This window comes from Zootoca vivipara, chromosome Z2, assembly GCF_965207765.1.
Source record: "Zootoca vivipara chromosome Z2, rZooViv2.hap1.1, whole genome shotgun sequence".
Taxonomy (NCBI): Eukaryota; Metazoa; Chordata; class Lepidosauria; order Squamata; family Lacertidae; genus Zootoca; species Zootoca vivipara.
In genome coordinates this window covers 26,056,995-26,083,741 of record NC_142585.1, presented here as the reverse complement: position 1 = coordinate 26,083,741, position 26,747 = coordinate 26,056,995, and the positions used below count along the sequence as shown (strand labels likewise).

At 43.0% G+C, this 26,747-nt stretch overlaps 1 protein-coding gene across 2 annotated transcripts in view; it reads right to left on the bottom strand.

The window, feature by feature from the left end:
* Positions 1-26,747, bottom strand: part of PAK3 (p21 (RAC1) activated kinase 3) — an 82,026-nt gene that overhangs the window by 18,135 nt on the left and 37,144 nt on the right. Inside the window, exons 2-8 of one of the 2 annotated variants that reach the window (XM_035113763.3) lie at positions 16,184-16,377; positions 11,417-11,517; positions 6,559-6,603; positions 5,285-5,438; positions 3,011-3,048; positions 1,301-1,435; positions 406-568 (exon numbers count right to left, since the gene is read on the bottom strand). In XM_035113763.3, the coding sequence (XP_034969654.1) occupies positions 406-568; positions 1,301-1,435; positions 3,011-3,048; positions 5,285-5,438; positions 6,559-6,603; positions 11,417-11,517; positions 16,184-16,355 (808 nt within the window). In that variant the 5' untranslated portion in view covers positions 16,356-16,377. The remainder of the gene's footprint in view (positions 1-405; positions 569-1,300; positions 1,436-3,010; positions 3,049-5,284; positions 5,439-6,558; positions 6,604-11,416; positions 11,518-16,183; positions 16,378-26,747) is intronic. The other variant, XM_035113764.3, reaches the window with a different exon arrangement.

The following is a 26,747-nucleotide window of genomic DNA, read 5'->3' as shown; positions in this document are numbered from 1 at the left end:
TGAGAGATCTTATGTAAAAATAGCTTGCTTGCAACTCTTGGCTTCAATGAGAGTTACCATTAGCATTTGGAATCAGCAACCTGGGAGGCTCATTCACATTATCTAGTTTGGTGGATGAGAAGAACAGAACAGCTGTGCTTGATTTGACCCCAAACCCACCCAGTCAAGCATCCTGTCTTAGACAGCAGCCACCTAGATATCTTTGGGAGAATAGCAAGGATGTCGTGATATCAATAGTCCTCTCTCTAGATATGTGTCCTCCCACTAGCTGGTACTTTGAGGTAGCCTGCCTCTTAACATGGTAGTTCCACTTGGTTATTATGGCCAGGTATCTATTGATAGATTTCTCCTTGATAAATTTGTGGTCAAGTACCAATAGTGTGCAAGCAAGGGTGAAACACTCACTTAATTTCTCTAGGATCTCCTCATCAGTCATCTTGGATTTTTTCCGCTGCCGATCTGTATTTCTATACAAGGTGTTTGAGTTGGAATTCTCAGGCTGAGGGGTTGTGGGTTCTTTCACCGGGGCTGGAGCCGCAACAGGTTCAATGACAGAACGTGTGTAAATCTGAAAGAAACAATGGCGGGAAATACCTTAATTTCATTGTGAACTTGGGGAAATTGAACAACAATGAATTGTCAATGAGCTACATACAAGGAAACACTTTAATTGTCTCCTGTGTTTTCACAAATATTATATTGCTTTCTCTCTAAAGGTTTAATTTAAGCTCCTGGCAGGCAAATAATGGATTTCAAGATTTCCATTATACTGTTCAATTTACACATTACACCCTGAACCAAGAGCTCTGCTATGCCTTTTCACACAATGCAGAAACGCTTGGGATTAAGTGATAAATCTCAGAGCAGAGCTACCTGACTGCCATGGTTTCCTACAAATGAAAATCCTAAAACTGGGTACTAAACTCAAAGTTGTTCCTCCAAAATGAGTTTTCCTCCATGGCTTGTAATAGCTACTGGCTTTACCATAGGCAGTGTGTGTTCTGAGCAAAACCAGCTAAAAAGTTAGCACAGAGGCAATCCAATTTCTGTGCCAAGAGGGGTTAAACCTGGAAATTTGCAGAGAGAGACTTCTCTGGGGTTTGTTTTAAAAAATCTGTTTCAGGCCGCACTTTGTGTGTCTCCGCAGCCATAAGGGCTAGATATTCATGGAAAGCAGAGATTCCCAAAAGCTTGAATTCTGCACCACCACCAGATTCTGTGCCCTTTCCCCACCCCATGCACTCCTGCTGAACCAGGGCAAATACGCAGACAATTCAAACTAAAACTGTTAGTAGCTCACTGATTTTGTATGCTCTGGCCGTGGGGCAATAACAGGTGGCGGCTCATTGTCGTCGTCATCATCATCATCATCTTCCTCATCCTCCTCTTCAGAAACTGGGGGAGCCAGTGGAGGTTCTGATGCAGTCTTTGTGCTCTGTATGTGAAAAGATGTATACATAAAATGAGGCTTCACCTGTTTGTGGGATTACTATCAGAACATGAGGAGGTCTGGTCGTAGGACAAGAGCCAGGGGTCTGCAGTCCGCAGGCCTAATTAGGCCCACTAGGTTATGCACTTGGCCTGTGAGGCCTGCCCTATACCTGAAATCACACATGACATCAGGTGTGGAGCAGAAAAAAAAACATGGCTACACCAAAAGGGAGTTTGCAGTGATCTGACTTTTTTGGAATGTATTTGTCCCATGAGCAGAAGTGGCTTGCTGGGTGGGGAAGAGCTGCAACGCTTAGTTTCCCAGGTGGGTTGTTATTACTTACTAGGCTATATTGGCTCCACCAGTGTCTTTGTACTACACCAACTTCACCACCAACTCGCCTCTCTCCCTCTTGGTGAGCAACAACAACTCACCTGCCAGGAAGCTCCATGCCACCTGGGAAGCCACTTTTGCCTGACCATGATCTCATTTAGAGCATTCTGACAGAGCTTTAAAATTCTCCTGGTAGAGCCACATCTCCCAAAACTGGCCTGCTCAAGAAGCCATTCGAGTTCTTTATGGCTTCATCATTGTACAGTCAAAGATGGCATACTTATATTTTTAAAAGAACAATGGCAAAGGGAAAAAGGATTTCTTATTTCATGAGATGCTTGCAGAATTCATTACAGGGAGCTCATTTTGGCCCGCCACTTGTTCTCATAGAGACTGTGCAGCAAACACTATTTCTCTCCTTTTAAATGGTTTTTTTTATTGATTTTCATACAATTTAAGAAATTTAATTCAGTTTCAATACAATATTCCTTAGCATTTTGACTTCCCATCCTTACTTCCATGATGTTTCTGTTTAAATCCTCTATTTACTGCTTTAAATGCAATACTCCCCCCCCCCAAAAGATATGTTGTACATTACTGTACATTCCTTTATCATTCTCTTTCCTTTGCTTATATTTCAAGTCCTGCCTATGATTTCATTTGGCAATAGTGTTTTCTCAGATAATCCGAAAAGGGTCTCTACTCATCTACCAGCATTTCCATAGGCCTACTATTTCTCAACTGCCCATTGCATGGCCTCTGTTGTGTAATTGAGTCCATAAAATTACGTATCTCAGCATTAAAAAGAATAAGAAGAGGGAAGGCAAGTCCTAGTTCAAACATTCAGCATGGAAAATAAGACATTCATACTGAGAACTCAGTATTGATAGGGATTGCTTTAATTGTACTTTTGGGATTTTTGCTGTGATTCAATTTTCATTAAATACACACTGCTATTTCAAGCATTTCTATAAGCAAAAGGACATAAGAAAAGCCTGACTGCTGGATTAGCCGAAATGGGGACCATCTATTCCAACATCCTGTTCTTGCAGTGGCCAGCCAGAGGCCTCTATGGCCCCCGCAAGTGGGACATGAGCACAACAGCACTCCCCTACATTTTTTATTCCCCGAAACTGGTATTCAGAGCCAGCTGCAAATCACATCATGCCACAAATCTCAGCAGAGACACTATTCCCCACAAAAATGGAGATTAGCTTATGTTCAACAGCAGGTTCTTATACTCACCGAAGGATGGGCTGCGATATATCCATGGGCACTTTTATCTGAAATGTGCAACAACAAAAGTTCTTAATAGCTTCATAGAACCTAAATGGCTACAGGACAGTTAGGAGATGACACATGTGTGACAATGTTGGACAGGGTCAAGCCCTGCCCTATGCTACTGATTTGCTTCCAATCACAACCTCCCATGCTGCTGCTTAGTTTAAAAAAGGAAAAGGAAATCAAAAGCCTGTTGAGATCTCTTTTGCATAACCACCCCTTTTTTTTGCTTTGCTCTTGCTTCTGTTTTGTGTGTACGTGTGTGTATTTACTCTGGGTCAATGAAGGGATGGTACACACATGAAGGTGATCGATGGTTGGTGAAAGACCCTGTGTGAAAGGCTAGGAAGGGAAGATTTTCCAGAGTGGAAGGCTGGGAGAAGAAAGGGAAGATCTCAGGTGAGAGTTGGGTGGGCCCATCCACCCCTTTCTGTATGAAACAATGGTTAAGATCTATGTTTGAGGGCTTTGCATTTTCTCTTTCTCTTTCTGTTTTTATTTTCATTTAGTTTGTTTTTTATTGTATTGTATTATGAAAAAGCCTCAATATAAGTATATTCCCTCCCCCATAAAATTTTATTATGTGTTCTTAGAGGTTAGGCATAGCAGTGAGCCTCAGCGGAGTTCTTCCAAAAGGAAGTAAGAAGGGTGCACAGCAGGAGTCATCCATCTTTTGAGACCCAAGGACATCACCATCCCATGTCACTTCCCTCTCTCAGATCATGAAAAAGCAGGCACAACACAGGCTTCGCTTTTCCAAAGGATCTGGGGAAAAGCAATATCATGTAGAATTAATTCTAGCCTTGAAAAGCAGAGAGCTGAAAGAGGAAGTGCAAAAGAGTGTCATGCTTCTAACTTCCTGCTTCAGCTCTATGTACTTTCTGAAGGAGAAAAATGCAACCACTATCCCCTTCTCATGACCAAAGGGGCAGTGTGTGTGCTCAGAGGCTTTGTGGGCAGCAAAATAAGACCTCAAAGGCACCACTGCACCCACAAGTGCTACACTGGTGATCCCTGGGATAACCCAAGGGTTCTGTCTTGATATTAGGCTTCAAAGCTGTATTAAGACTTGCATACTCAGCTCCCTGGGCCAAAGTCCCTCAAGGCAACCAGGTAGAGCCATGTGCTGTGTTGTGCTGTCTTTCTACACTGCCTTCCCTCTTGCTTCACTGCCCCTCTAAGCTAGGGCTCAGTAACCTTTTTCAGCTGTGGGCCGGTCCACCATCCCTCAGACCATGTGGGGGGCCTACTATATTTTTTTGGGGGGAGGGAATGAATTAATTCCTATGCTCCACAAACAACCCAGAATGCATTTTAAATAAAAGCACACATTCTACTCATGTTAAAATACCAGGCAGGCCCCACAAATAACCCAGAGAAGCATTTTAAATAAAATGACACATTCTACTCGTGTAAAAACACGCCGATTCCCAGACCGTCTGTGGGCTGCATTGAGAAGGAGATTGGGCTGCATCCAGTCCACGGGCCTTAGGTTGCCTACCCCTGCTCTAAGCTGTTAACACCTTACTCCCTTTTTGCAACCCACTTTGCTCCCCCTCTCTCCAGCTCTTCTCCCCATTTCTCTCCTGTTTCGTCCTGTTGTGTGTCTCTGAGTCCCCCCCTCTTCCTCCATCACCAATGGTCATCTCAAGTACAGTTTCATTGTGCTCCCTCTTTCCATGCCTTCCCTGAGGTACTCTTCAGCTGCCACGAGGGCATACACACTATCCCCCTCCCATGGCCTTGTCCTGCGTGTGCCACACCAAACTGATCTGAAGAGGACTTCTAAGTGAATTTAGACTGGTGTGCTCAGAAGATTCTATGCCATCTAGAACCTCATCTAGAGAACTGGGAACACAATTTAGCATTTTATTTGAACTGTGGTTTGTCTTGACTAACTATGGTTTACTGAAACAAACCGAATACAAACTGTAGTTTATGAAGCTAGCTTGTTTTAATAAACCATACTGAAGTTTAACCATGATTTACAATTCAGGCACAACGCTAATGAGGTTAATGGGAAACTGAATGGAAAGTCCAAGAGGAATGGGAAGGAGGCAGCACATGAGCCTGAGTCTCACACAAGGAAAAAAAGCATAGCTGAGATTTATATCCATACAAGGCATGTGGGTCATTCTTCCATTATCTAGTCTTTTTTATTTTTAAACTTTTTCTTGATTTTTATTATTTTTATTTTTGGTTCTGATAGTGCCATCTCTGCCATCATTGCCTCCTTACCTCCAGATGTAAAGCTCATATATTTCTGGTTGTTTACTGTCTCTTTGGAATCATAGAATTTGAGGACATCCAGAACAGCCTGAGGGTTCTTCTTCTGTTCCAGTTTTGTTATATTGGAGGTCTGCAGCAGCCTAGCCCACTGCTCCGGAATCCCCTGTGAAGAGCAAGTGGAAAGGATGACGATTCAGGGCATTTCATCAGCATTTATATTCTGCCAGCACAGTTCCTTACCAAGAATCCCACGCTACCTGTAATATTACATTTGGAGCCTTTGATTGATGCCCAAGAGTTTAAAAAGCTAGACACTTTACAGCAGGTGCAATCATTCTCTCATCCTCTATTAAAACAAAGAGCTAAAACCTGGATCCAACTTAAAAAAAAAACCAAAAAGTTATGACCGTGACAGGAAAAAAAGGTGCATGAAGCTCATCGTTAATTCAACTCTTGCTGATCCATGGACCAATGGCGGCAAAGCTTATCTCATTTCCCTGGTGATTCAGGGCAGAAAACGAAACACTACTCTACACTGGAGGACAACACCGGGTGCTTTAGGAAACTTACACTGGATAGCTCATGCATAACAAGATAAATGCTTTCTACTCAGATGATAACAGCAGATGCTACCAAGGCCAAAGCTACCTCCTGACGCATTAACTGCCCACTCAAGGACATTTTTCCAAGTTCAAAGGAGGAGCTGCAATTTGAATCAAAATGGTGGTGCTTAGTTATATAAGGTAGCTGGTACTTAAAATGCACCCTTTCCCTCCACTCCTTCCCTCTACTGTGTAATATTATTAATTGTTATTATTATTATTAATAATAATACTGCAGGAATTAGGAGCAGTGGCTGCATCCACCAAAGTACAAAATCTTAGAAGTTTGTATTGAGGTGTTTTGATTTCCGAGAAAGTTGTCTTAGAACATCCAGTATAATTTCCTAAATTCAAGGAGCAACCATCTCCCCCACCCCTTAACAGCACAATTAACATTGAAGCAGTAACTCACTTGAAGTGCATCAAAGCATCCCTTTATTTTGCCACCCCAGTTTACAGCTACATTCTAACAAAACTGGGGTTTTTTCCCCCCTTCCTTCTACGAGGTTCTCTGCAAAAATGAGATGTGACATGGGCCTTTGGAGTTTGGGGTTAACGATGAAAAAGTTGGAATAAGCCAAGCAACGAAATCTACTGCACACACATGGAACCTGCCGCTGCAGTGCTATGACATCTCAAAGAAGCACTTGGATGCAAGCTTCTTTTGGGCCTGTGACGCACCTCTGGAAACTTCCCTGTGCACATCTGTGAGCCATAGAGATCTGGCTGCAATGGACGTAAATAAAGAAAGAAAAGAAAGTTAAAACAGAATGTGGGACAACTCAGACGGTGGGAAAGAGGTGAAATCCAATGGGTCGGAATGGGGCAGGGAAGGTCAAGGTTGTGTGTGTGAGGGTAACCCAGTCTAAAACGAGGGAAGTAGCAAACAAAGTAGTAGTTATTGACAGGCTACAGGAAGACAGACTATGAAAAACAGAAGGGGAGGAGGAAATAAATCACAATTAAGTCCAAAGTTTGGAAGCAGCAATTCCCCATTTTAACCAGGTTGTGGGATGTTTGCTTGCTCACTGGAAAAATCATACTGCCAAGTGACTGGATCAAATACTCAGTATTAAAACAGTTGTGGTGGGTACAAAGAGCCTTCTTCTAATAATTATTTCATGCTTAAGACCACCTTGGTAATTCTGAAAGGTCTCCGTGTAACATTTACAATGCAATTCCACGCAAGCTTGTTCAAAAGTAAGGGTCAGCAAGTCCAGTGGGGTTTACATCCCATTGACAGTGCAATCCTAACCATGTCTACTCAGAAATAAGCCTTACTGAATTCAGTGGGACTTACTCCCAGGCAAGTGGGGTTAGAATTTCAGTCTAAAGTTGTTCAGGACTGCAGCCTCATATGACTTTCCTAATCATGTTATTAAAAACTGTTTCTCAAAAATAGTCAGGGTACGAATGGACACAAAATGCTGCGAATGGAAAAATCAACCAATTCTGGATTTTTGTTTTTTGTTTTGTTTTTTGAGTCTACAAACAGGGTCAAACCAAATTATGCCAAACATAATGCCAGAAGGAAAACTCTTGGAAACATACATATATATATATATATATGCCACTTGATTTTATACAACCTAAATCCATCATTTCCTTTTGTTTTTGAAATTAGAACCTTTATGGAGTTTTAGTTGCAGCCAGTTTTCCTTCTAGATGGGGAATGCAGATCTGTCTCATTAAAAGGCATGCTTTGCAGAATTCTCATTCAAAAATAGTGGAAAACAAAATTTCCTCACCTTATTAGTGCACCAACGTTTTCACCATAACTATCTATAGGCCTCAGAAGCATGCTTCTTTTGCCTAATCATGATTTTCAGCCATTGAATTTAGTGCTCTGTGTCCCAATTTCTGCTACTTGGGGTGGCTCAAGCGAAACAAAATGGGAATTCGGACATGCATTTGTGACAATCAACATCATGTCATTGGATGCTAATGACTGAAAGCCAGACTTCAAAGCCCATGCAGCAGCTATCCCCAGCTGTGATTTTGGATGCAGCAATGAGTAACACAGGGAATCCATCCAGAACACTGGCTGGCATTATGTGTTGGAGTAAAACTGTGCACACCGCACATGGCACATAACCAACAGATCAGGCATGGCAGCTACTGCAATCTTCTAAAATGAAGAAGGAACATCTGTGCAGGTTTTGAACAATCCCCTGACACTTCCAAACTTTTGAGAGATAGAGAAAAAAATGTGAACACTGTGGAAATACTTTTGTAAAGAGGCCTGGTGATGCGGCAGAACCCTTGTCACAATATACTTACCAATATATAAAGAAAATAAGGAAAAGCTCAAGATGTCACAGACCCATAGCTAATTAACTGAACCAGCTGTGGTTATGCAGCTAAGAAGATTTGGTTCTTTAGGGAACAGAAACTCCCATGTGATTCCAAGGATACTTATGTTCCCTTGCTGTGCAAACTGGTCACCAAGAGGAACTAGCTTGATTATCACCATAACTTGGTGTTAACAGTCAGGTGCAGCAACTATGACTCCTGAGGGCTACTACCCTCAATAAACAATTTTGTATCAAAAAACCTCAACCTCTTCCTCTCTCTCTTAAAATAAATCTCAATTTCAGGGAATCTTACAAGAAAGACCAGGGAACTAAAAGAGACACAATTTAATGCATTAATGCTGCATCATGAAAGTTACTCTTGTTGCTGGATCCCACACTGTCACTCTGCTAAAATTCAGCCTGAAGAATCATAGGATGGACAACACATGAGGAACAATCCATAAAAGTAGAGGGCCACACTGGGGGCTGGCAATGCAGACTCTGTTCCTTTCCATGTGATCCATCTACCCTACTTGATTTTTTCATCTAAATGTTAACCATAACACCATGGAATCAAGCCACAAGGAAATGTGTTCCCCAATACCACTTACGATTTATATGTTAGGGTCTGAGATCTATATCCCTTAGTGCAGCCTTGCCCAACCTGGCGCCTTCCAATGTTTTAGACTACATCTCCCATCAGGCCCAACCTGCACAGCCATATTGGCTGGGGATGATGGGAATTGTAGTCCAAAACATCTGGAGGGCCGAAGTCTGGGGATGTCGCCTTAGGGTATCAGAAAATAATAGTTTCATTTCTCCTAGTCTAGTGAGAAAAAAAATAAATGCCTGAAGGAAGGAAGGAAGAGAATAATCACTCAGATATGAGGATAAATAGCTGAAGAAAGCATTGCAACCCCCATGTTTCTAGAATACCTACTCACAAAGAGTATTTTCAATCACTAAGATTTCCTACAGGCTCAAAATGAGGCAAGGTTTTGATATGGATAAAATAGGTATTTCCCAAATCCAGTGAATCTTGAAATACATCTGAAGTGTGGGTTTTTTTTAAAAAAAAATCTCTTGAAAGATAGATTAATTATATGGGGGTGGAGATTAATTATATGGGAGAAGGGGGTTGGTCATCTACAGAGATCAGGCATTAAATCTAGGGATGGTTGGAACAATCTATTTCTGTTCCATATCAATTTCACACGTTTATTCATAACCCCTCTCCTCCCTGCTTATTCATTAATCTGTGATTTTTTTTAAAAAAAAGACACAAATATTCAACATGAAATATATATTATTACAAAATATGCATTTTGCATCAATATATGTATCTCTGAACAAATTTTATGCTGAAATTCACCTTTGTAACATGTTTTGTTTTGCTCGTTGGTTTGCTTTTTGATGGAAAAACTATGTCACAGATTTTGGAAAAGTGCAAAATCAGAAGGATAAGTAGTTGCAATCTACACATCAATCCTTTTGATGAGGATGAAGTCAGCTCACATCGGAATTCACAGAAATCAAATTCCTCAAGCACTCGTCATTAAATCCTTATCAAGTATCTTTCTTGGGATGTTCGAGAAATGTGCAATAATGAAGTGAAGCTCCAGCCCAGCTACAATTTAAAGATCTCTGGGCTCCCATGTCCTTCTCAAGTGCTTTAGGCGAAGGGCGAAAAGCCAGAGGATCAACGGGTACAACTGCAGCCTACTATCCCAGGCCAAGATTTAAACAACCCCACAATGCTATTCTGAGTGTTAGCAGAATTCTTTCCTTCTGTGGGGAAGAATGACTGATTAGTGGACAGCAAGGAAGGCATACTTAAGAGGAAAAGGAAGCACGTGGGAAAAGGGGAAATAATCCTACCCTGAAGAGCCATTATAAGGAGAGGATTGTGATGGCACCAAATCCTCTTCTAGCTCCATATATGAGTTTTTAAGCTCACATCTTGTTTCTCAGAACACCTGGAAGGCACCTACCGGGAAAACAAGCCGCAGCACAGCATAGAAGGGGCAGGCATAGGTCTATAGGCCTTTCTGCTCATGTCCAGAAATGCCACAAACTCTTCTCTACCTGCATCATGTTTGGCCAGCATGTTTAAGTTGGCAATCTATGTCATATGCCACAGTTAGGCGGCAAAATGTTGACCAGGGTGCTAGTCTAAATGAAATGTGTGGTTTCTACACCAGCTCATAAGAGAGTTGGATATAAACCTAGAGGCTGTCTGTTGAGACCACAGGCCTGTGTTAAAATGAGGAGTTATTTACTCCTGAAATGCTATGGAACCCTTTGCCCATTGACATTGGGCTGGTGCCCTCATTAGGGACACCGGCTGAAAAACTTTGTTTCTATGAGCCAACCCAGGTATATAATTTAGTTACCTATATTTGTTGTGAAAAAATATTTATTTGTGTTTTAATTATTATGGTGTGTGTGTGTGTGTGTGTGTGTGTGTGTGTGTGTATCCATTTTTAATTGGTTTCTGGGTTTTAGCTGGGTTTTGTTTGCACAATTGCATTTATAGCCCACTTGGAGAGCTCCTTGATCAACTGGTTTATAAATTTTCTAAATAAATAAAACTATCCTACAGAATACATCCATAGAGCATCTTTAGCTCTTTCCCCAGAGTTTCCATAGTTTGCAGTCCATAACAAACAACCCATGGAGTGGGGAGAATTAAGCAACAATTGTTTGCAGTAGAATACTCAAAAGTACACAAGCGTCACCCAAGGAAATCTAGCTACCTTCCTCCTGTGTGGGCAAGGGGATAACCCAAGCAGACATTACTTGCATGTAGAGCAAATGTGCACAGGAGGGGAGTGGGATCATGCTTGGCAGCCCCCAATTTCTGTCTGCATCTAGCATAATGTCAGCATAGAGCAGGGGTGGGGAACCTGTGGCCCTCTGGATGCTGTTGGGGCTCTCAATTCTCAACAGCCCCAACAAAGCATAACCAGTGGTCATGGATCATGGGACTTGAAGCCCAGCAACATTTGGAGGGTTGTAGGTTTCCCGTCACTAGAGCTCATTTGCATCCAAAGTAAGATGTGTGTAAGCTCTGTGAGTGTGATTAGCAACCCTTGCAAGGTTGGCAGGTGTGATTCCACCACCTCCCATACACATGTTCACTCTGCACGCAAGTGAGGTCTGCACAGAACAAATGGCTGCAAAGAAAGCCAATTTAGCCAAGGAAGTTTGCAATGAAGCAAACAGAGGACAAAAAGATGACTTACTGTGAATTCCCCAGTGACTGCATCAAACCCCACATGGATCGTGTGCTCGAAGTCTGAAGGGAGAGAGATTTCAGGACGTTCTTTCTCCTTCTTCTTATTGGCTAGAAGTAAAATGTTAACAAGCACTTATTTTCCTGCGTAATTATTTTTTATGCATTTTACAGTCAGGCTTATTCAAAGCAAGATATGGAAAGTGGAAGGATAGAATTTAATCCAGAAGGACCCTTGACTTCAAAATCCAAGTTGGATAATGAAACAGCACCATAACAGTGCAATCCTACTCATGTTTGTTCATAATTAAGTTCTAGGGGGCTTGCTTTGGTAAATGTCCACAAAAATGCAACTTTACAGAACACTGCTCCTGTAAGCTAAAGGCATGTGCATTACTTGATAACGTATCATTTAAACCCAAAAGGTATGAACAGCCTCCATGGGGTTGTCAGGAGCGATTGCCAGGAATATATCACATGAAGTAAGTGAAGTTAACTCTTTATTAGAAGAAACAAGGTCAGCTCAAGAGTGCCACGTCTAATGAGCACAGCAATTCTTCTCGGTACAACTTGCCCCTATGAGGTAGTGGTGGAGGCTGCCTAAATCTCCTCCCCCGGGTCCTTCCCAAGCACCTGTGCACCTCTCTCTGCTCCTCCTGCTTCATACCTCTTCTGGTCCTGGGAGACAAGAAGGGGGAGACACCCTGGCTTCTTCACCAGCCTAACTCATCCCTGCCTCGTGGCCTCCCTCTGCTCCTGCTTCCACCTTTGCTTCTGATTCTGGACTTCTCTCTGCCACAGACTCTTCCTGCTCTCTAAACCCTATTACCTCTTCAACTTCCAACACCTCTCACACTTCTCCCTCTGACCCTTCATCATCATCCCACCACCAATCTCTGGGCTCTGAGCTTTCTATCCTTGGGGGTTTCCCTGTCAGTTTCCCCATTGGTGCCTCCCTCTGTGTCCAGCCAATCCATGACAAACTGGAAATAGTCCTGTGCATCAGTTCAGGACTAGAAAACCTGTGACCTTCCAGGTGTCATTGAACTTCACCTTCCCCCACTGTCCTGTTTTACAGTGGCTGATGGGAACTGGGGTCCAACAACATTGGTGTGGGGGGATGTGCATAGGTTCCCCATCTCTGCATTTAGTTGTGAGGCAATATGATACAACAAAATACCGGTTTTGCCAATAAGCAAATTTAACCAACAGCTTAGTTGAGTAGCTGACTAAAGCTTGTATTGATAGACATCTCTTTAATTCCTTTGCAGCCTTTTTGTTGCATAAAAGAGTGAATGAAATGTAGACTTCACTGAGGCACAATTGTTAAAGACTTCAGACAAAGCCCTCATGCAATCAGGGTGATGCAGAGAGTGGTTAATATACCTTTATACAACAGGGTGGAACCCACCACCTTTAAAGAAGTAGAGATGTACAGTACCCACTCCTCAAAAGCCCTCCCCAGGCAGCCTTGCAACATCTAATTCCTTCAGGTAGAAAGAAAGTAAACACAAAGACAATTGTATCCAATGCTAGTCTTGCTCAGAAGAGAACCATGAAATTAACCAACATGGCTAACCTAGGTCCATTAATTTCAATGGGTCTACTTTAAGTAGAATTTAATTGGATACCACTTATGCCTTATGCAGACAACTCCCAATTTATGCAGTGGTTACCTTCCAAGGCACTGCACATTTAAGTGAAATCACATATATTTGAAACGTCTTTGAGAAAGCCTGTAAACACCCCGTTCCACCCCACCCCCACCCCATTCCACCCTTTTTCGTGACATTTTTGAGTCACTGCCAGGTTCGGAGTGATGTGCGTATGAATGCATGTAAAATGGGGAGTTGCCTGTACAGAATCAGACCACCAGAGTCCACCTAGTCCTGGGCTCCTAATGCTGAATGGCAGCTACTCTCCAACATTTTAGACAGGAATCCTTCCCAGCCTTACCCGGAAATGCCAAGGATTGATCTTTTTAATATAAAGCAGGTGCTCTACAGCTGAGCTACAGCTCTTTCCCCTTAACTGTTGTGGTGTTCATTAAAAAAACTGCTGGATGATGGGACAGTACTCAGTGGCAGAACCCAAGGCTTTGTGTGCAAAAGGGCCGAGATTCAATCCCTAACAACTCCAGGTAGGGTTGGAATAGATTCCTGTGAACCTCTGAAGAGCTGCAACCCATAGCCATTGTCAACAAGACCAAGCTAAGTGGACTCTCTTTAAGGCAGCCTCCTCAGGGCTGGATCCAGACTTAGTCATGCTTCATGAAGGACAGTAGTTCCCAAACCTTTTCAGCCCCTCTCTTTGGTTCCATAAACTCATCCCCAGTGACCCCAGCCCTACCTTATAAAAAGCAAAATTCAGAATAGCAGTTTGCACAACCCACTAAAGAAGATAATAACCTAGTAAGATTCAAAACAGTAACAATTAATTGCACATTTATGAAAACTACTTAGTTGAATTAACTCAACAAAACTGACGAGTTTTATCCAAGGATACCAGCTTTTCAAAGTATGATAGTCATTTATAGACAGAGACATCTAGGTCACCCCTCTTCTCACCTGGGAGGGTGATACCACCCACCTAAGTTCCTGGCGTGCTGCTGCCAGTCAGAACAGACAATATCCAAGAATAAATGGCCTGACGGTTGAATCCGTGTATGGCAGATACAAAGGTCTCCAGGAGCAATCTGGAATGCTCACGTGTACTCAAAAACACTGTGCATGAACTAATCCCAAATGTTGCATTCATTCTTATTAATGTAATTGCTAAACCCTTATTAAACAATTATCTGGCCACAATTTCTGCCCAGGATTCCAACCTTAACAGTTATATCAATTGATAAATGGTTTTCCTGCAGCAGTTGTTAGAGGCAGCAACGATATACCATCTCAGCATGCCAGAGCAACTCCTTCCAGACCCCATGCTTCTCCCCAGTCTCCCAACCCTTTTTAAGAAGATCTATACAGTAATACCTCGGGTTACGAACGCAGTTCGTAACCCGAATAGTTCGTAAACCGAACACGACCCGAAGCGCCATTTTGCGCATGCGCGCGCACCGCTTCTGCGCACGCACGCGCGGCGAAAACACTTCCGGGTTTGCGCAGTTCGTAACCCGAACTGTTCGCAAACCGAGGTGTTCGTAACCCGAGGTATGACTGTAATGTGTTCACACTTTAATTTTCAGCTAAGAGATGGCCTGCAACAAGTTGTCCTATTTTTTCGGTGTGCATCACTGAACAGCAGATAACAAAATGGTCTTGGCCTCTCATTACTCTCCAGCCATTGTGGCAGAAATTAGGTTTAAAGCAGGCATCCCCAAACTTTGGCCCTCCAGATGTTTTGGACTACAATTCCCATCTTCCCTGACCAGTGGTCCTGTTTGCTAGGGATCATGGGAGTTGTAGGCCAAAACATCTGGAGGGCCACAGTTTGGGGATGCCTGGTTTAAAGGGTCATCGAGTAAAGTTTAAAAGAACAGTCAAATTTATATAAATGGGTAGTGAAATGTTGTTACATAATATAAGAGGGAACTGGCCACTGCTTCCCTTTAGATATCAATTAAGTGCTCATGCTTCAATAAGGGAAACTGGCACACACCTCTTCTCAATTGAGGCTCCCTCTGAACTACACTTTAAAGCGACATCACCCCACATTCAACAGCCATTGCTTCCCCCAAAGAATCCTGAGAACTGCAGTTTGTTAAACTGCTGAAGGTCATTAGAAGACCGCTTACAGAGCCACAATTCCCAAAACAGTTTAACAATTAATCCAGCTTCCTCAGGAAATCTAAGAATTGTAGGCCTGTGAGGGGAATAGGGGCCTCATCCTGCAAGAGTCCTTTCTTCATCAAATTATGGAGAGGCAACCTCATGAGGAGAGACTGTAGCTCAGTAGAAAAACATATACGGTACTTTGCATACAGAAGGTTCCATGTTCAAACACCAGAATTTCCAGCTAAAAAGTTTCCAGACAATAGGAAACCCTGTAGAGGCACTTCCCCTCAGACCAAACATTACCAGCATAAAAGGACCAACACACCTGTCTCACAGGTTTGTTGTGGGGGTGAAGAAGGTAGGGGAGAAGCCATGAGGGCCTCCTTGAGCTTCATGGAGTAAAGGTGGGTATAAATAATAATTACACCAATAAATTAATTAAAACAACAGTAACTCAAAACATCATTACAACAAATCACAGAAGAAAAGCATAGCCAATATATTACTAAAAGCTATCAATCAACAAATGCTTGATGAAAAAGATAGATCTTAAGACTGGCATCAAAACACAATTAAAGTTTGTGCCTGTTGCACTTCAGAGAAGAGCAGATTCCTATAGCTGAATACAACAGCATAGAAAACCCTTGCCTTGCATTGCAGGGGGTTGCAGTCTCTTCCAATTCTATGATCTAGCCTGGGCTTTCCTATATCCCACCATAGCCAACACCCTATTTTCTGATGGCAAGAAGGATTTCACTGCAAAGATAGTTACTATGAGCCATCAGCTCCCTATGTGCTCAGTTCCAAGAAAGACAAATGAAGAGGCTATTTGAAACCCAGACCTCTTCTTCTAACTCTAAATTTGCATGCACCAAACAATTCCAGCAAAAATTAAACAGCACCTCTTTCGAAACAACAGCATTAGAGACCCATAAGTCTCTGGCAATTTTAATTGCCCCTTTTAGAAGCAATGTAGCTGAACAATCAAGAAAAGCAGACATGAAAACAACAGAATAGGAGAGGGCTGGAAGCCCTTTGCATTGCTGATACATTACTTTTATCCCCTCCTGGAAAGATGGAACGGAGCCGAGCTTTCTTGTTCTTCTCTTCTGGAGCCATGGGGAGAGGTTTGGAGCCGTGGTTCACTGCTGAAGAATCGCGGTTGTTGCTGTTCATTCTCAGTGGAGGGGCTGGAGGTTTCTCTTCAGCATCCAGACTATCTGACATCTTCAGCAGCCCTCACAACCTCCTGGTAAGAAAGGAAGAAAGAGGTTTTGGTGGTGAGAGCAAGAAGGATAAGTGACCAAGTAGGGCCAGGAAAAACAAAAAAGTTGGAAGAAGCTTGGAGAAATCTGATTTTAATCCCACACCAGGTACCCTTGATGCCGCACCACTGACAAACCCAACCGTAACCGTTCTGAGCAGCAGAACTCTGCAGATGAGGCTGTAACAGCAAGCACTTTCTCTTCTTCTGGCTGCTCAAGAAGGCAAACAAGAATCATTATCAGCATTCAAGGACACATTCCAGTCGAAGCAAGACTCAATTCAATTCAGTATGAGCTTATTATTCTAGCCAAAGGTCATGACGAACCCAGAGCAACATTACCAATAAAACAATACCGATCATACATGGATGTTGGCTCATATTTTGGATGTATGGTTGCAAATTAAACCTCCGAATCATCACAGCAATTTATAGATATTTTAGCTAACTTCCTTTTCCTGATCCTTTTTCTTTTCCCTTTGCTTCCTTCTTTCCTTCCTTCCTTTTTTTTCCAGCCAGTACACAGAAGGCCACTCTGAATGTGACCAAGTTATTATTGTCACTCAAAAGAAACTGCACTGTTTCTGCCAGGGTGTACCTGCTTGCTTGTGTGAACAGAGGTTTCAGAAAGCGATCTTTGGGGTCTCTATATAAATAGTCTAAAACATCTCAACACACTGTTTTCCAGAGTTGGTTATTACCAAATTCCATATAGCACAGCGCTGGAAACACTCAATATGCATAGCCGCAATTGTTAAAATATACTTTAACTGAGTGCAGTCCACTCTTGCCTTAATTGTTGGCCGTTCAGATTCTGTATGAAGAAGAGCTGCTGATATTCCTGACGGTAGTGAGCATAAGCTTCTGAACAAAATTATTCTGCACAGTTTCCAAAACATTAATCAGAGACTGAGATTTCAACACCATAGAGCATTTGAGCAAGCACTTTCCTCCCTTTTTGTAACAGACCTTTATCAATGCCCCTATGGTCTTCTGTGCTTTGACTTTTCCTGTCTCTGTATGAAACTTCCAAGGGATTATTTCATTAAGGAGTACACCCAGGCCTAAGGGCAATTATAGAAAAGCAAATTATGATACCTTTAGCTCTCCTTTTAATATATCACAACTGACTAGAAAACATCTAGAAATGTCTTTACATTCTTTCCAGGAACCTGGCAGGTTGGGAATAATAAAAAGATGGATAAGGAGGCTGAAGGCAGCAAAGGTAAGAGAGGGGAGGGGAGGATGGGTGAGCAGGCAGGCAAGCAAGGAAGAGGTCAGTGTGGGTGTGGCCGGAATTTTTCCTCACAAAACGTTGGGAGGGTTTCAACTAAGACTGAGCTCCACCTGCAATCTCTGCTGAGCAGTGACAAGGTCCCAAGGGGTTACAGGTGCCGTGTTTCCACTGAGAACCCCAGCATGACAGAGGTGATAGTGCCTTTTAAGAAATTGCACATATTTACTCTTCAGTTTAGATGGAACGGGTGCAGACCTTACAGCACTGAGAACTCAAACGCAGCTTGTTCCTCGCAGCAGCCCAGCTCTGCAGACAAAAGCCACCCTAAAGCACCACTACCCCTTTGTTCCTGCTTCCCTGCCAGCTCTCACAGCTGCAGCCCTTTCTTGTTCCCAGAAACCCCTGCTCCAAACAACCCCTCCCCATCCATCTGCTATCACAAGCCTAGTTTTAAAAGGAACACTTTTCTTGTGGGCACAGCCTGTCCCTTCCCCTGTTTTCAATCCTAAACCCACACTAAGCATGGCAACTCTTTTGCGCAGGCCCCATGATTTATCTGGACTAGGCCACCAATACCTTTTGTCATGGTAATGTCTCCCATCACAGGTGAGGCCTTGGCCTGGAATGGAAGCTTAGCTTGTATTTTCTTCCCTCCAATACTCCAAATATTATCTACATTCTACCCTACCCTACATTAATTTCTGCTAATCAGTAACAGACTCTGGCACCCTTGCTATAAAAATATGTCTGGAAGAGACTTGGTCTCAAGCTTCACCACCAACATCCTGCTGCCACTTACGGGGCTATAGCTTTCAGCCAGCCAGCTGTTCCGAAATTTTGAAAGGGCTGGAGAAGTGGGGGCTTGACTTCGTTTATGTCACTTGATTTGACAGGGAGGGTTTGGGAAGCACATTTTGGGATTCAAAATTTATTTTGCCACATCAAAACAAAACTGAAGTAAGAACCTTACTCTTCTGTATAAACACCTACTCCCCCCCCCCTACTAATAATCCCCCACTGACCACCATGATTTGGTCATATTTAACATTCCTACTGGAACAGATCAATCATAAATTCCCCACAGCATTCACACTGTGTGGGGATTTTAATGCCCAAATTGGAGGAACTGCGTAGGGTCTCTTGCTACCTTTAGGCTTAGACTTTGAATATATATTTCTAACCTCTCATTTTTACTTTGGGCAAGAAATATAATGCACAGGGCCTGAGACTGTTGGAATTTGTATTCCAACATGATTTATATATCCTTCATGGGAGTCCTGAAGCCATTTCTAAGACAACAAATAGGGATTGCTCAGTCAGTAGAGCATGAGGCTCTTAATCTCAAAATTGTGGGTTAAAGTCCCATGTTGGGGGAAAAGATTCTTGCATTGCTGGGGATTGGATTAAACAACACTTGTGGTCCCTTCCAACTCTACAATTCTATGAAATATGGTGGAAGTGATATTGATCACATTGTAGTGTCTCCATTACAGTGGTACCTCGGTTTAAGTACACAATTGGTTCCGGAAGTCTGTACTTAACCTGAAGCGAACTTTCCCATTGAAAGTAATGGAAAGTGGATTAATCCGTTCCAGACGGTCTGCGGAGTACTTAAACTGAAGCGTACTTAACCTGAAGCAAACTTTCCCATTGAAAGTAATGGAAAGTGGATTAATCCGGTCCAGGTGGGTCCGCGGAGTACAGTACTTAAACTGAAAGTACTCAAACCGAAGCGTACTTAAACCGAGGTATGACTAGTTACAGGTAGGTAGCCGTGTTGGTCTGACGCAGTCAAAATAAAAATAAAAAATCCTTCCAGTAGCACCTTAGAGACCAACTAAGTTTGTCATAGGTATGAGCTTTCGTGTGCATGCACACTTCTTCAGAGATATGACTATATTTGCTTTTGTGAACACTTTTGAAGTGTCAGAACGAACAGAAGCAACCCCTTTCCAATATCAGTGACCCTTTAGGTCCTCTAATAGAATGCATACCTACAACCGAATCAAGAGTCAACGGAGAAATAAATGGTGTGAAAAATTGTCTCACAGATTGAGCAGCAATATTCATGAGACACTATATACTGTAGTAATAATCTGAGGAGTTTATGTCAACCTTTTTTGAACAAACCTCCAGATCTTGTTGATGTCTTCTTCCAGCAGATTCTCACACAACTCAAGTTCTATTTGATAACTTCTATAATTAATAACTACACACAATCAACGCACCTTGGCTGGTTTGATGGTCAATGCAAAGTGGTTAAGAAAGTTCTGACTAAGACTAATTAGGGATTCTCGTAAGAATCCATCAGAGGAATCCATGGAAAGTTTCACCAAATGTAGGCTGGAATACAATAATCTGTTCAAAAACAAGAAATATACTGAATATACAAGCTGAATATACGAAAATCAAGTGGCACAAATTGGGACTAGCAGTAACAGAACAGAGGGAAGACAAATACTGGGAACTGGTGGCCCAGGGCTTGAATGAAGTGAGATCATCACAGGAAACCTCAATTCTTGCCTCTGAGTGGGTTAAATATTTCTCCAATATATTTGGTGGTCAATTTGGACAATCACATGTACCAGCTGCATGTAAGGATTTTGCATGTGTAGCAGCGCCAGTGAGTGGGTGCAACTAGGAAAGAATCACAAGGCCCAGGTTGAGAGATTTGGAGAGTCACATCCAGAACTAGTTTTGCCCTTATGCAGTCACATTAAACACACATCTCAGTATGATTTTAATTATGCCAAAGGTTTCAGTAATTAGACATTCTGAAGATAATTATCCAATAATAGAGATTTCAGAGGTGCCTTCTTGTTTTACCCTTTAAATGCCTGGTTAAAACTTTTCTGTGCAACTAAGCTTATGCAGACAATTAAATGAAACATATTTCTGTGATAATTCGTTGATTAGCTCTGGTTTTATTTTATTTTTAATTGTTTGTTTTTATTGTACATAGATATTGTTGTAAACCACTTTGATATTTTTTATGCTACGGAGTAATATAAATATTTTTATGAATAGAAATGATTCACTTGGCCATCAAGCTCACTGCGTCAGCCTAACTGGGTTGTTGAAAGGATAAAATGGGGAGGAAGAGAACCACGTACACCTTGTGCTCTTTGGAGGAAAGGGGAGATATAAGTGCAATGAATGAACAAGCAAGCAAAGACATAATTGCATAACCCCATGATCCCTAAGAAGCAAGCCACATACCACGCACAACATTCTGGCAGAAACAATCTTCACTGATGTGAAAATTCTCTCTACCGTAACCCACCCCAAGCCTCTTTCCTGCAGGTCATATTAACCCTTGGAGGAAGTGTGGGAAACTTTTGACCCCTCCCAAAGTTGCTGAACCGCAGTTCCCACCAGCCCCAGCCATTAGCAATGCTTGCTCAGCCTGGTGGGAGTTGTAGTTCAACAGCCTAAAGCAGGCATCCCCAAACTTCGGCCCACCAGATGTTTTGGACTACAATTCCCATCTTTCCTGGCCACTGGTCCTGTTAGCTAGGGATCATGGGAGTTGTAGGCTAAAACATCTGGAGGGCTGCAGTTTGGGGATGCCTAGCCTAAAGGGCCAAAGTTTCACTACTCCTACCTTATAGTAACTTCTCTCCCACTCTCAAAAGTTTAGTAAATAAAATCTAATGACCTACCATGAGAAGTAGGGAGGCTTTCTCGAGCAGGTCGGACGCCCTGGCGCTGAGGGGTGGAGATCGCTCTGGTACCCCCGCCCTCGCAGGGTGTAGCACGGCTTCCACGCGGCTTTGCCGCGCAGCGCCCCGCATACCAGCCCGGCGCCCTAGCACCCCGCACCACCGGGGCTCTACCTAGAGCCGGCCCTGGCCACATTCCCTTGTGGTCAAGCCCCCTGGGGCCACATGCCAATGGTTGGCATGGTCAAGGACAAAAGTAAGTGGAGCAACAGATGCAAGTCTTACCACTGTAGCCACATACCAGCCACGGGAAATTCAGATGTTTCTACATGCACCTCTCCATCCAGGTGAAGCAAGAAGGATTATTAAAGTTCAAGCATACTGTGCTGCCAGGTAAAATTACTCATAGAGGGTGAGGAGAAAGGCTGGTGGTGGTGGCCTGGCTTTGGGGGCAGGGAATGTCAAGGACCAGGTGGAGAGGTCTGAAGGGATACATTTGGCGCCTGGTTCTGAGGGTCCCTACTCCTGAACCAAAGCAATTAACAGATCAATAAACTCAGTGGTTCACTAAAAATACATAGTCAACCACTTGATGTTGACATTCAATAGAGAAGGTAGAAATCCTGTCTAAGATTTCTTTGCTGCATCCACCTACAAGTTTCTCTTCACAGAGCATCTTTGGTTTCTCTTTTTTTTATGAGGTAATTGTGCCATTTCTGGAAGGGGAAGTGGCTAAGAGTAGGGATGAGGGAGAGGTTTTTTTAATGCACTCCACACCGATATTTAGAAAGTCAATGCAAGGTTTAATTTGTTTTCAGTTTATTGTTATTTTAACTTTCTGATAGTCTCAAATTATTGTTGATAAAGCAATTAACTTATCAGAATTAAAATTTATCTTTTTTGTAAACAGCTTTGAGGTTTGTTTTTAAATCAAGCAATGTATAAATTCTATGAAATAAAATAAATAAAAAATAAGCCTGTTGCTCCACATCTTGCAAATAGGAACAGAACAGCTGGCAATGCATTTTCAGTGTGCAAACCATGTATAATATGGTGCATATTCTAGCCTTTCCCAACATGGTGCCTCCAGATATTTCTGGCCTACAGTTTTCAAAATACCTGACCACCGGTCATGCTGGTTGGGACTGGCAGAAGTTGTAGTCCAAAACATCTAACCGAGGGTTTGATAGGTTTAGCTGGCGAGTCGAAGTTGTTCCTTGGTATAGCTGCTGTCACATGCCAACAGCTTCTAGGAGCCACAGATGAGAGCTGAGTGCAAGGTGGGGACCAAAGGTGGACAAACTACCCCAGGAAGAGCATGACATGTCCCCCTCCCCTACTACCCCCCATTATAATAGCCATATAACAATTGCAGTTTGCAAATGAGATGTCTGCAGACCTGGCACACAATATTTAGCTTTGTCACCCACGAAAGTATTTATACTTTCCTCAAAGAACATTAGCTGAGCTATGTGCCAATGGCCACTGTAATCTCATTAGTGTCCTTGTATCTTTAGACCACCTATAAAACCATTTCAATCTGCCAAAGAGAGCATTCACCCTCTGAGATCATTGATATTAAGAGATCACCAAACCCTCACAATGTGCTTTTTACATGTATTTAATGTATACACCTATGTCTGCCAGGAAATAGCACATTTCTTGACCTCCTAATAATACAAAGAGAATTTAAAGAGCCCCTGATATGTGCAATTTCCTTTAGCTATAGATGTGTACATAACACATATCCACAATTCCTCTTGTTCCGCTGCTCTCCGCCGGGGAAAACTGCTCTTTGGTGCTCAATCGGAGAAAATGGCAATTTGGGTTTTCCCTGGATTGCCAATTGCTCTGATCTATTTGTTAAAGAGTAGGTTTTCCCTTGGAAAGGAGTGGGGCAAGGAGGAAACCATTTGGACCCATGCCAAGAAAGTGTGGGTCAAGTGGAAACCCTGCCAGCCCCATGCTTCCTAGGCACGGCACACGCAGAAATGTGGATGAACCCATACAGAACTGTTCAATTTGCTAAAGTTACTGGAAGTCTTAGATGAAAAAGGATATACAGTATAGCACTTCTTCTTTTGAACATGATTATATATAATTTTGGTCCTTTTAAAATCACTTTAGTCTTTATAGAAATCTTTGCCGCTTGAGGAGATTAGGACGACCTTTCATCAATGCAATAAATTATATGACTGATTGCCTATGGAACATTTCAGTAGCTCCCAGTGAGCAAGTCAACTGTATGGGTTACTGTTTCCATTTGTAAACAAAGTCAGTTTGCTAAACTAGCCCTCCCAGGGGATTTTAGTCTACAAAGACCTCTATTAATGGTTTCTGGCCCAATTTGCCTATGATGTCATTGTTTCCCAAGGTCTTGAAAGGAGCGCTCTTATTTTACTTTGCAAAGATGCTTCAAGCTCTGTGTCAGAACCAATACAAAGTGCCATTCTTCCTTCAAAACCAAGACAAGTTAATCTAAAACGCTTAACATTTAGGCTTCAGTCCTGTACCCACTTACCTAGCAGTTAGTTTCATAGAATTCGGAGGGGCTTACTTCTGAACAGGCATGTATAATATTGTGTTAGAAACTTCTTACAAATTTTGCAGAGGTGAAGGGAGAAAAGAACCAAGAAAGCTGGGGGCAAATAAGCTGTGATCATGTAACAGAGCTTCCATGGTAAGAGACAGCATACTATGGATACTGGTGAAAAGGAAAATTGTTCTCCATGTATATCTTGAAGGGTTTCCGTTGTTTGGAATAAGAATGCTGCATCAGATGGACCTTTGGTAGGAATTGCTCCAGTGTAGAAAGGAGTGGCAGAATCTCCGCAAAAATATACCATTCTATGCCATTCAATACTTCAAGCTTCACTCACATTTATTGCAATATCCCAGCTTCCCTAATAAACGTCTTTGCACCCAATCACTCCCCCTCCCCAGACTTCTGTTTCCTTGGGAAATGACCCTGAACCATTGCTCTGATCTAGCAAAAGCCTTCTTATATTATCAGTCTGGCTCATGACTCTCTGGTGTTCAGTCTTAAGAACGTAAGTAGAGGCCTGTTGGATCAGGACAAAGGCCCATCTAAGTCTAGCATCCTGTTTTCACAGTGGCCAACCAGATGCCTGTGGGAAACTCATAAGCAGGACCCAAGCACAACAGCACTCTCCTCACCTGCAACCCCCAGCAACCAGTATGCAGATACAGTGGAGATAGAGCGTAGCCATCATAGCTAGTTGATTCTGCTTTCCCTACCTATTGTGCTCTCTCTCTCTCTCTCTCTCTCTCTCTCCCCCCCCCACACACACATGTAGGTTTTGGGTTTCAAATAATACTGTATTTAAGCATAGCTGCCAAGTACCCGGCGGAGAAATCCGGGATCGGCAGTTGCGCGACACCAGAAGTTACGTAGACGCAACTTCCGGTGGCGCTTTGCCCATCTATGGGCACTGAAAATGGCCGGCGCTGGTGGAAGTGTGTAGATGCAACTTCCAGTGTCGGTGTCGGCCATTTTCAGTGTCCATAGATGGGCAAAGCGACACCGGAACTTGCGTTTACGCACTTCCGGACATGCGTAGACGCGACTTCCGGCGCCGGCACCAGCCATTTTCTGGTGCTCATAGATGGGCAAAGCAGCACCAGAAAAATGGCTGCCGACAGGGGTGAAAAAAGGGAAATTAACGGGAGAGGAGCTGGAACGGGAGACCTCTGGTAAACAGTAAGTAAAAACAGGGGTTTCCCGGGAAATACGGGGTACTTGGCAGCTATGATTTAAGGCAGAGACGCAACACATCAGCAGCTACAAGGGACCTTTCCCCAGTCTTCAGGCAGCTCTATTTATTTTATGCAATTGCCCATTTTTACAGTGGCCCCTCTCCTGTGCTTTAGAACATCAAGCTAGCATGCAGAAATCAGCTTTTACCACAATTTTCAATCTTTCACCAAGAAGTGTTCCAGGTGGTCCATATCTCTGTCTCAGGATGCTGTCAGAGGCTGAGAAGCAGGACTTGCCAAACTAAAAAGGCAAGCCTGCTATGTTGTGGTAAATTAAGAAAGTCAGCACAACCTTCAGTTTCCTTGATTTCAACAGTTTTGACGTCAATATTAACAATTAAAGCTGTTGGCTTGTTAAGAATCTGGGGCTATTGCCCCTTATTGCAGGAACACATGCTAGCATGCAAACTGTTGTGCTTCTGCCTGCATACCATATTCATGCCAAAGGAAATAAACCAGAGGAAGAAATAATTGTTAATCATCTATACAGACAGTGAATGCAGTTATCTGTGTTCCAGTCCTTAGGCAGTCAAAACAGCACCACCCACACAAAAGATTGAGATGCGAACGGGACAAAGGGTACCCAAAGGCTTGCAAAAGTACAAAAATATTCCCTGGGGAAAAAAATCCTAAACATGTGGGGGGAGAAACAGCTTAATGCAGACTGAGCATGCTCAGTGGCCACAGAATTGGCTCTTGGTGGCAAGAGACACCCAGGAAGACAGCATAGCTGGCTGGCGGGCTGGCACCGCCCTCCCCCCCAAACCAGAGCACTTCATGCTGCAGCATTTTGTTGAAGGTCCCACTTGTTAGTTACAAAGACCCATCAATAAACTTCCTTGACATTTGTAAGACAATCTTACAAAATCTTACAAAAGACGCAGGTGGCGCTGTGGTCTAAACCACAGATCCTAGGGCTTGCCAATCAGAAGGTTGGCGGTTCGAATCCCTGTGACGGGGTGAGCTCCTGTTGCTCAGTTCCAGTTCCTGCCCACCTAGCAGTTCAAAAGCACGTCAAAGTGCAAGTAGATAAATAGGTACCGCTACAGTGGGAAGGTAAACAGTGTTTCCATGTGCTGCTCTGGTTCACCAGAAGCGGCTTAGTCATGCTGGCCTCATGACCCGGAAGCTGTCTGCGGACAAACGTCGGCTCCCTCGGCCAGTAAAGCGAGATGAGCGCCGTAACCCCAGAGTTGTTCGCAACTGGACCTAATGGTCAGGGGTCCCTTTACCTTTACCTTTTGGCTAAGAGTGGGATGAAAGTGCTTCAGACCAAATAAACCAAATAAATAAAGGTTGACCAAGTAATAACAAAAAGAAACGCCCCTGTCCCCGAGGGGATTACAATCTGCAATTCACAATAGGGCAGGCAATAGAGAGAGAGTTAAGACGTAGGGAGGGAGGTTAGCTCCACATACAGAGGCTTGTCAGTGACTTGACAAGGCTTATCACTGGTTCCCTCGTTGGGTTCATCCACACTTCCGCTTGCCCCATGTTCTCTTCTGCTTGCCCTCTGATTTTTAGTCATGGGCCCAAGAGGGTCTTTATTTACCCTGGGGAAACCTACTGCTTATCACCGAATTGTAACAAATGCCAATTGAGTTTTCTGTGGATCACCATTTGTTCTGATTCAGCAGTAAACTAAAGTTAGACTTTATGTTTGTAAGAAAAGAGACCTT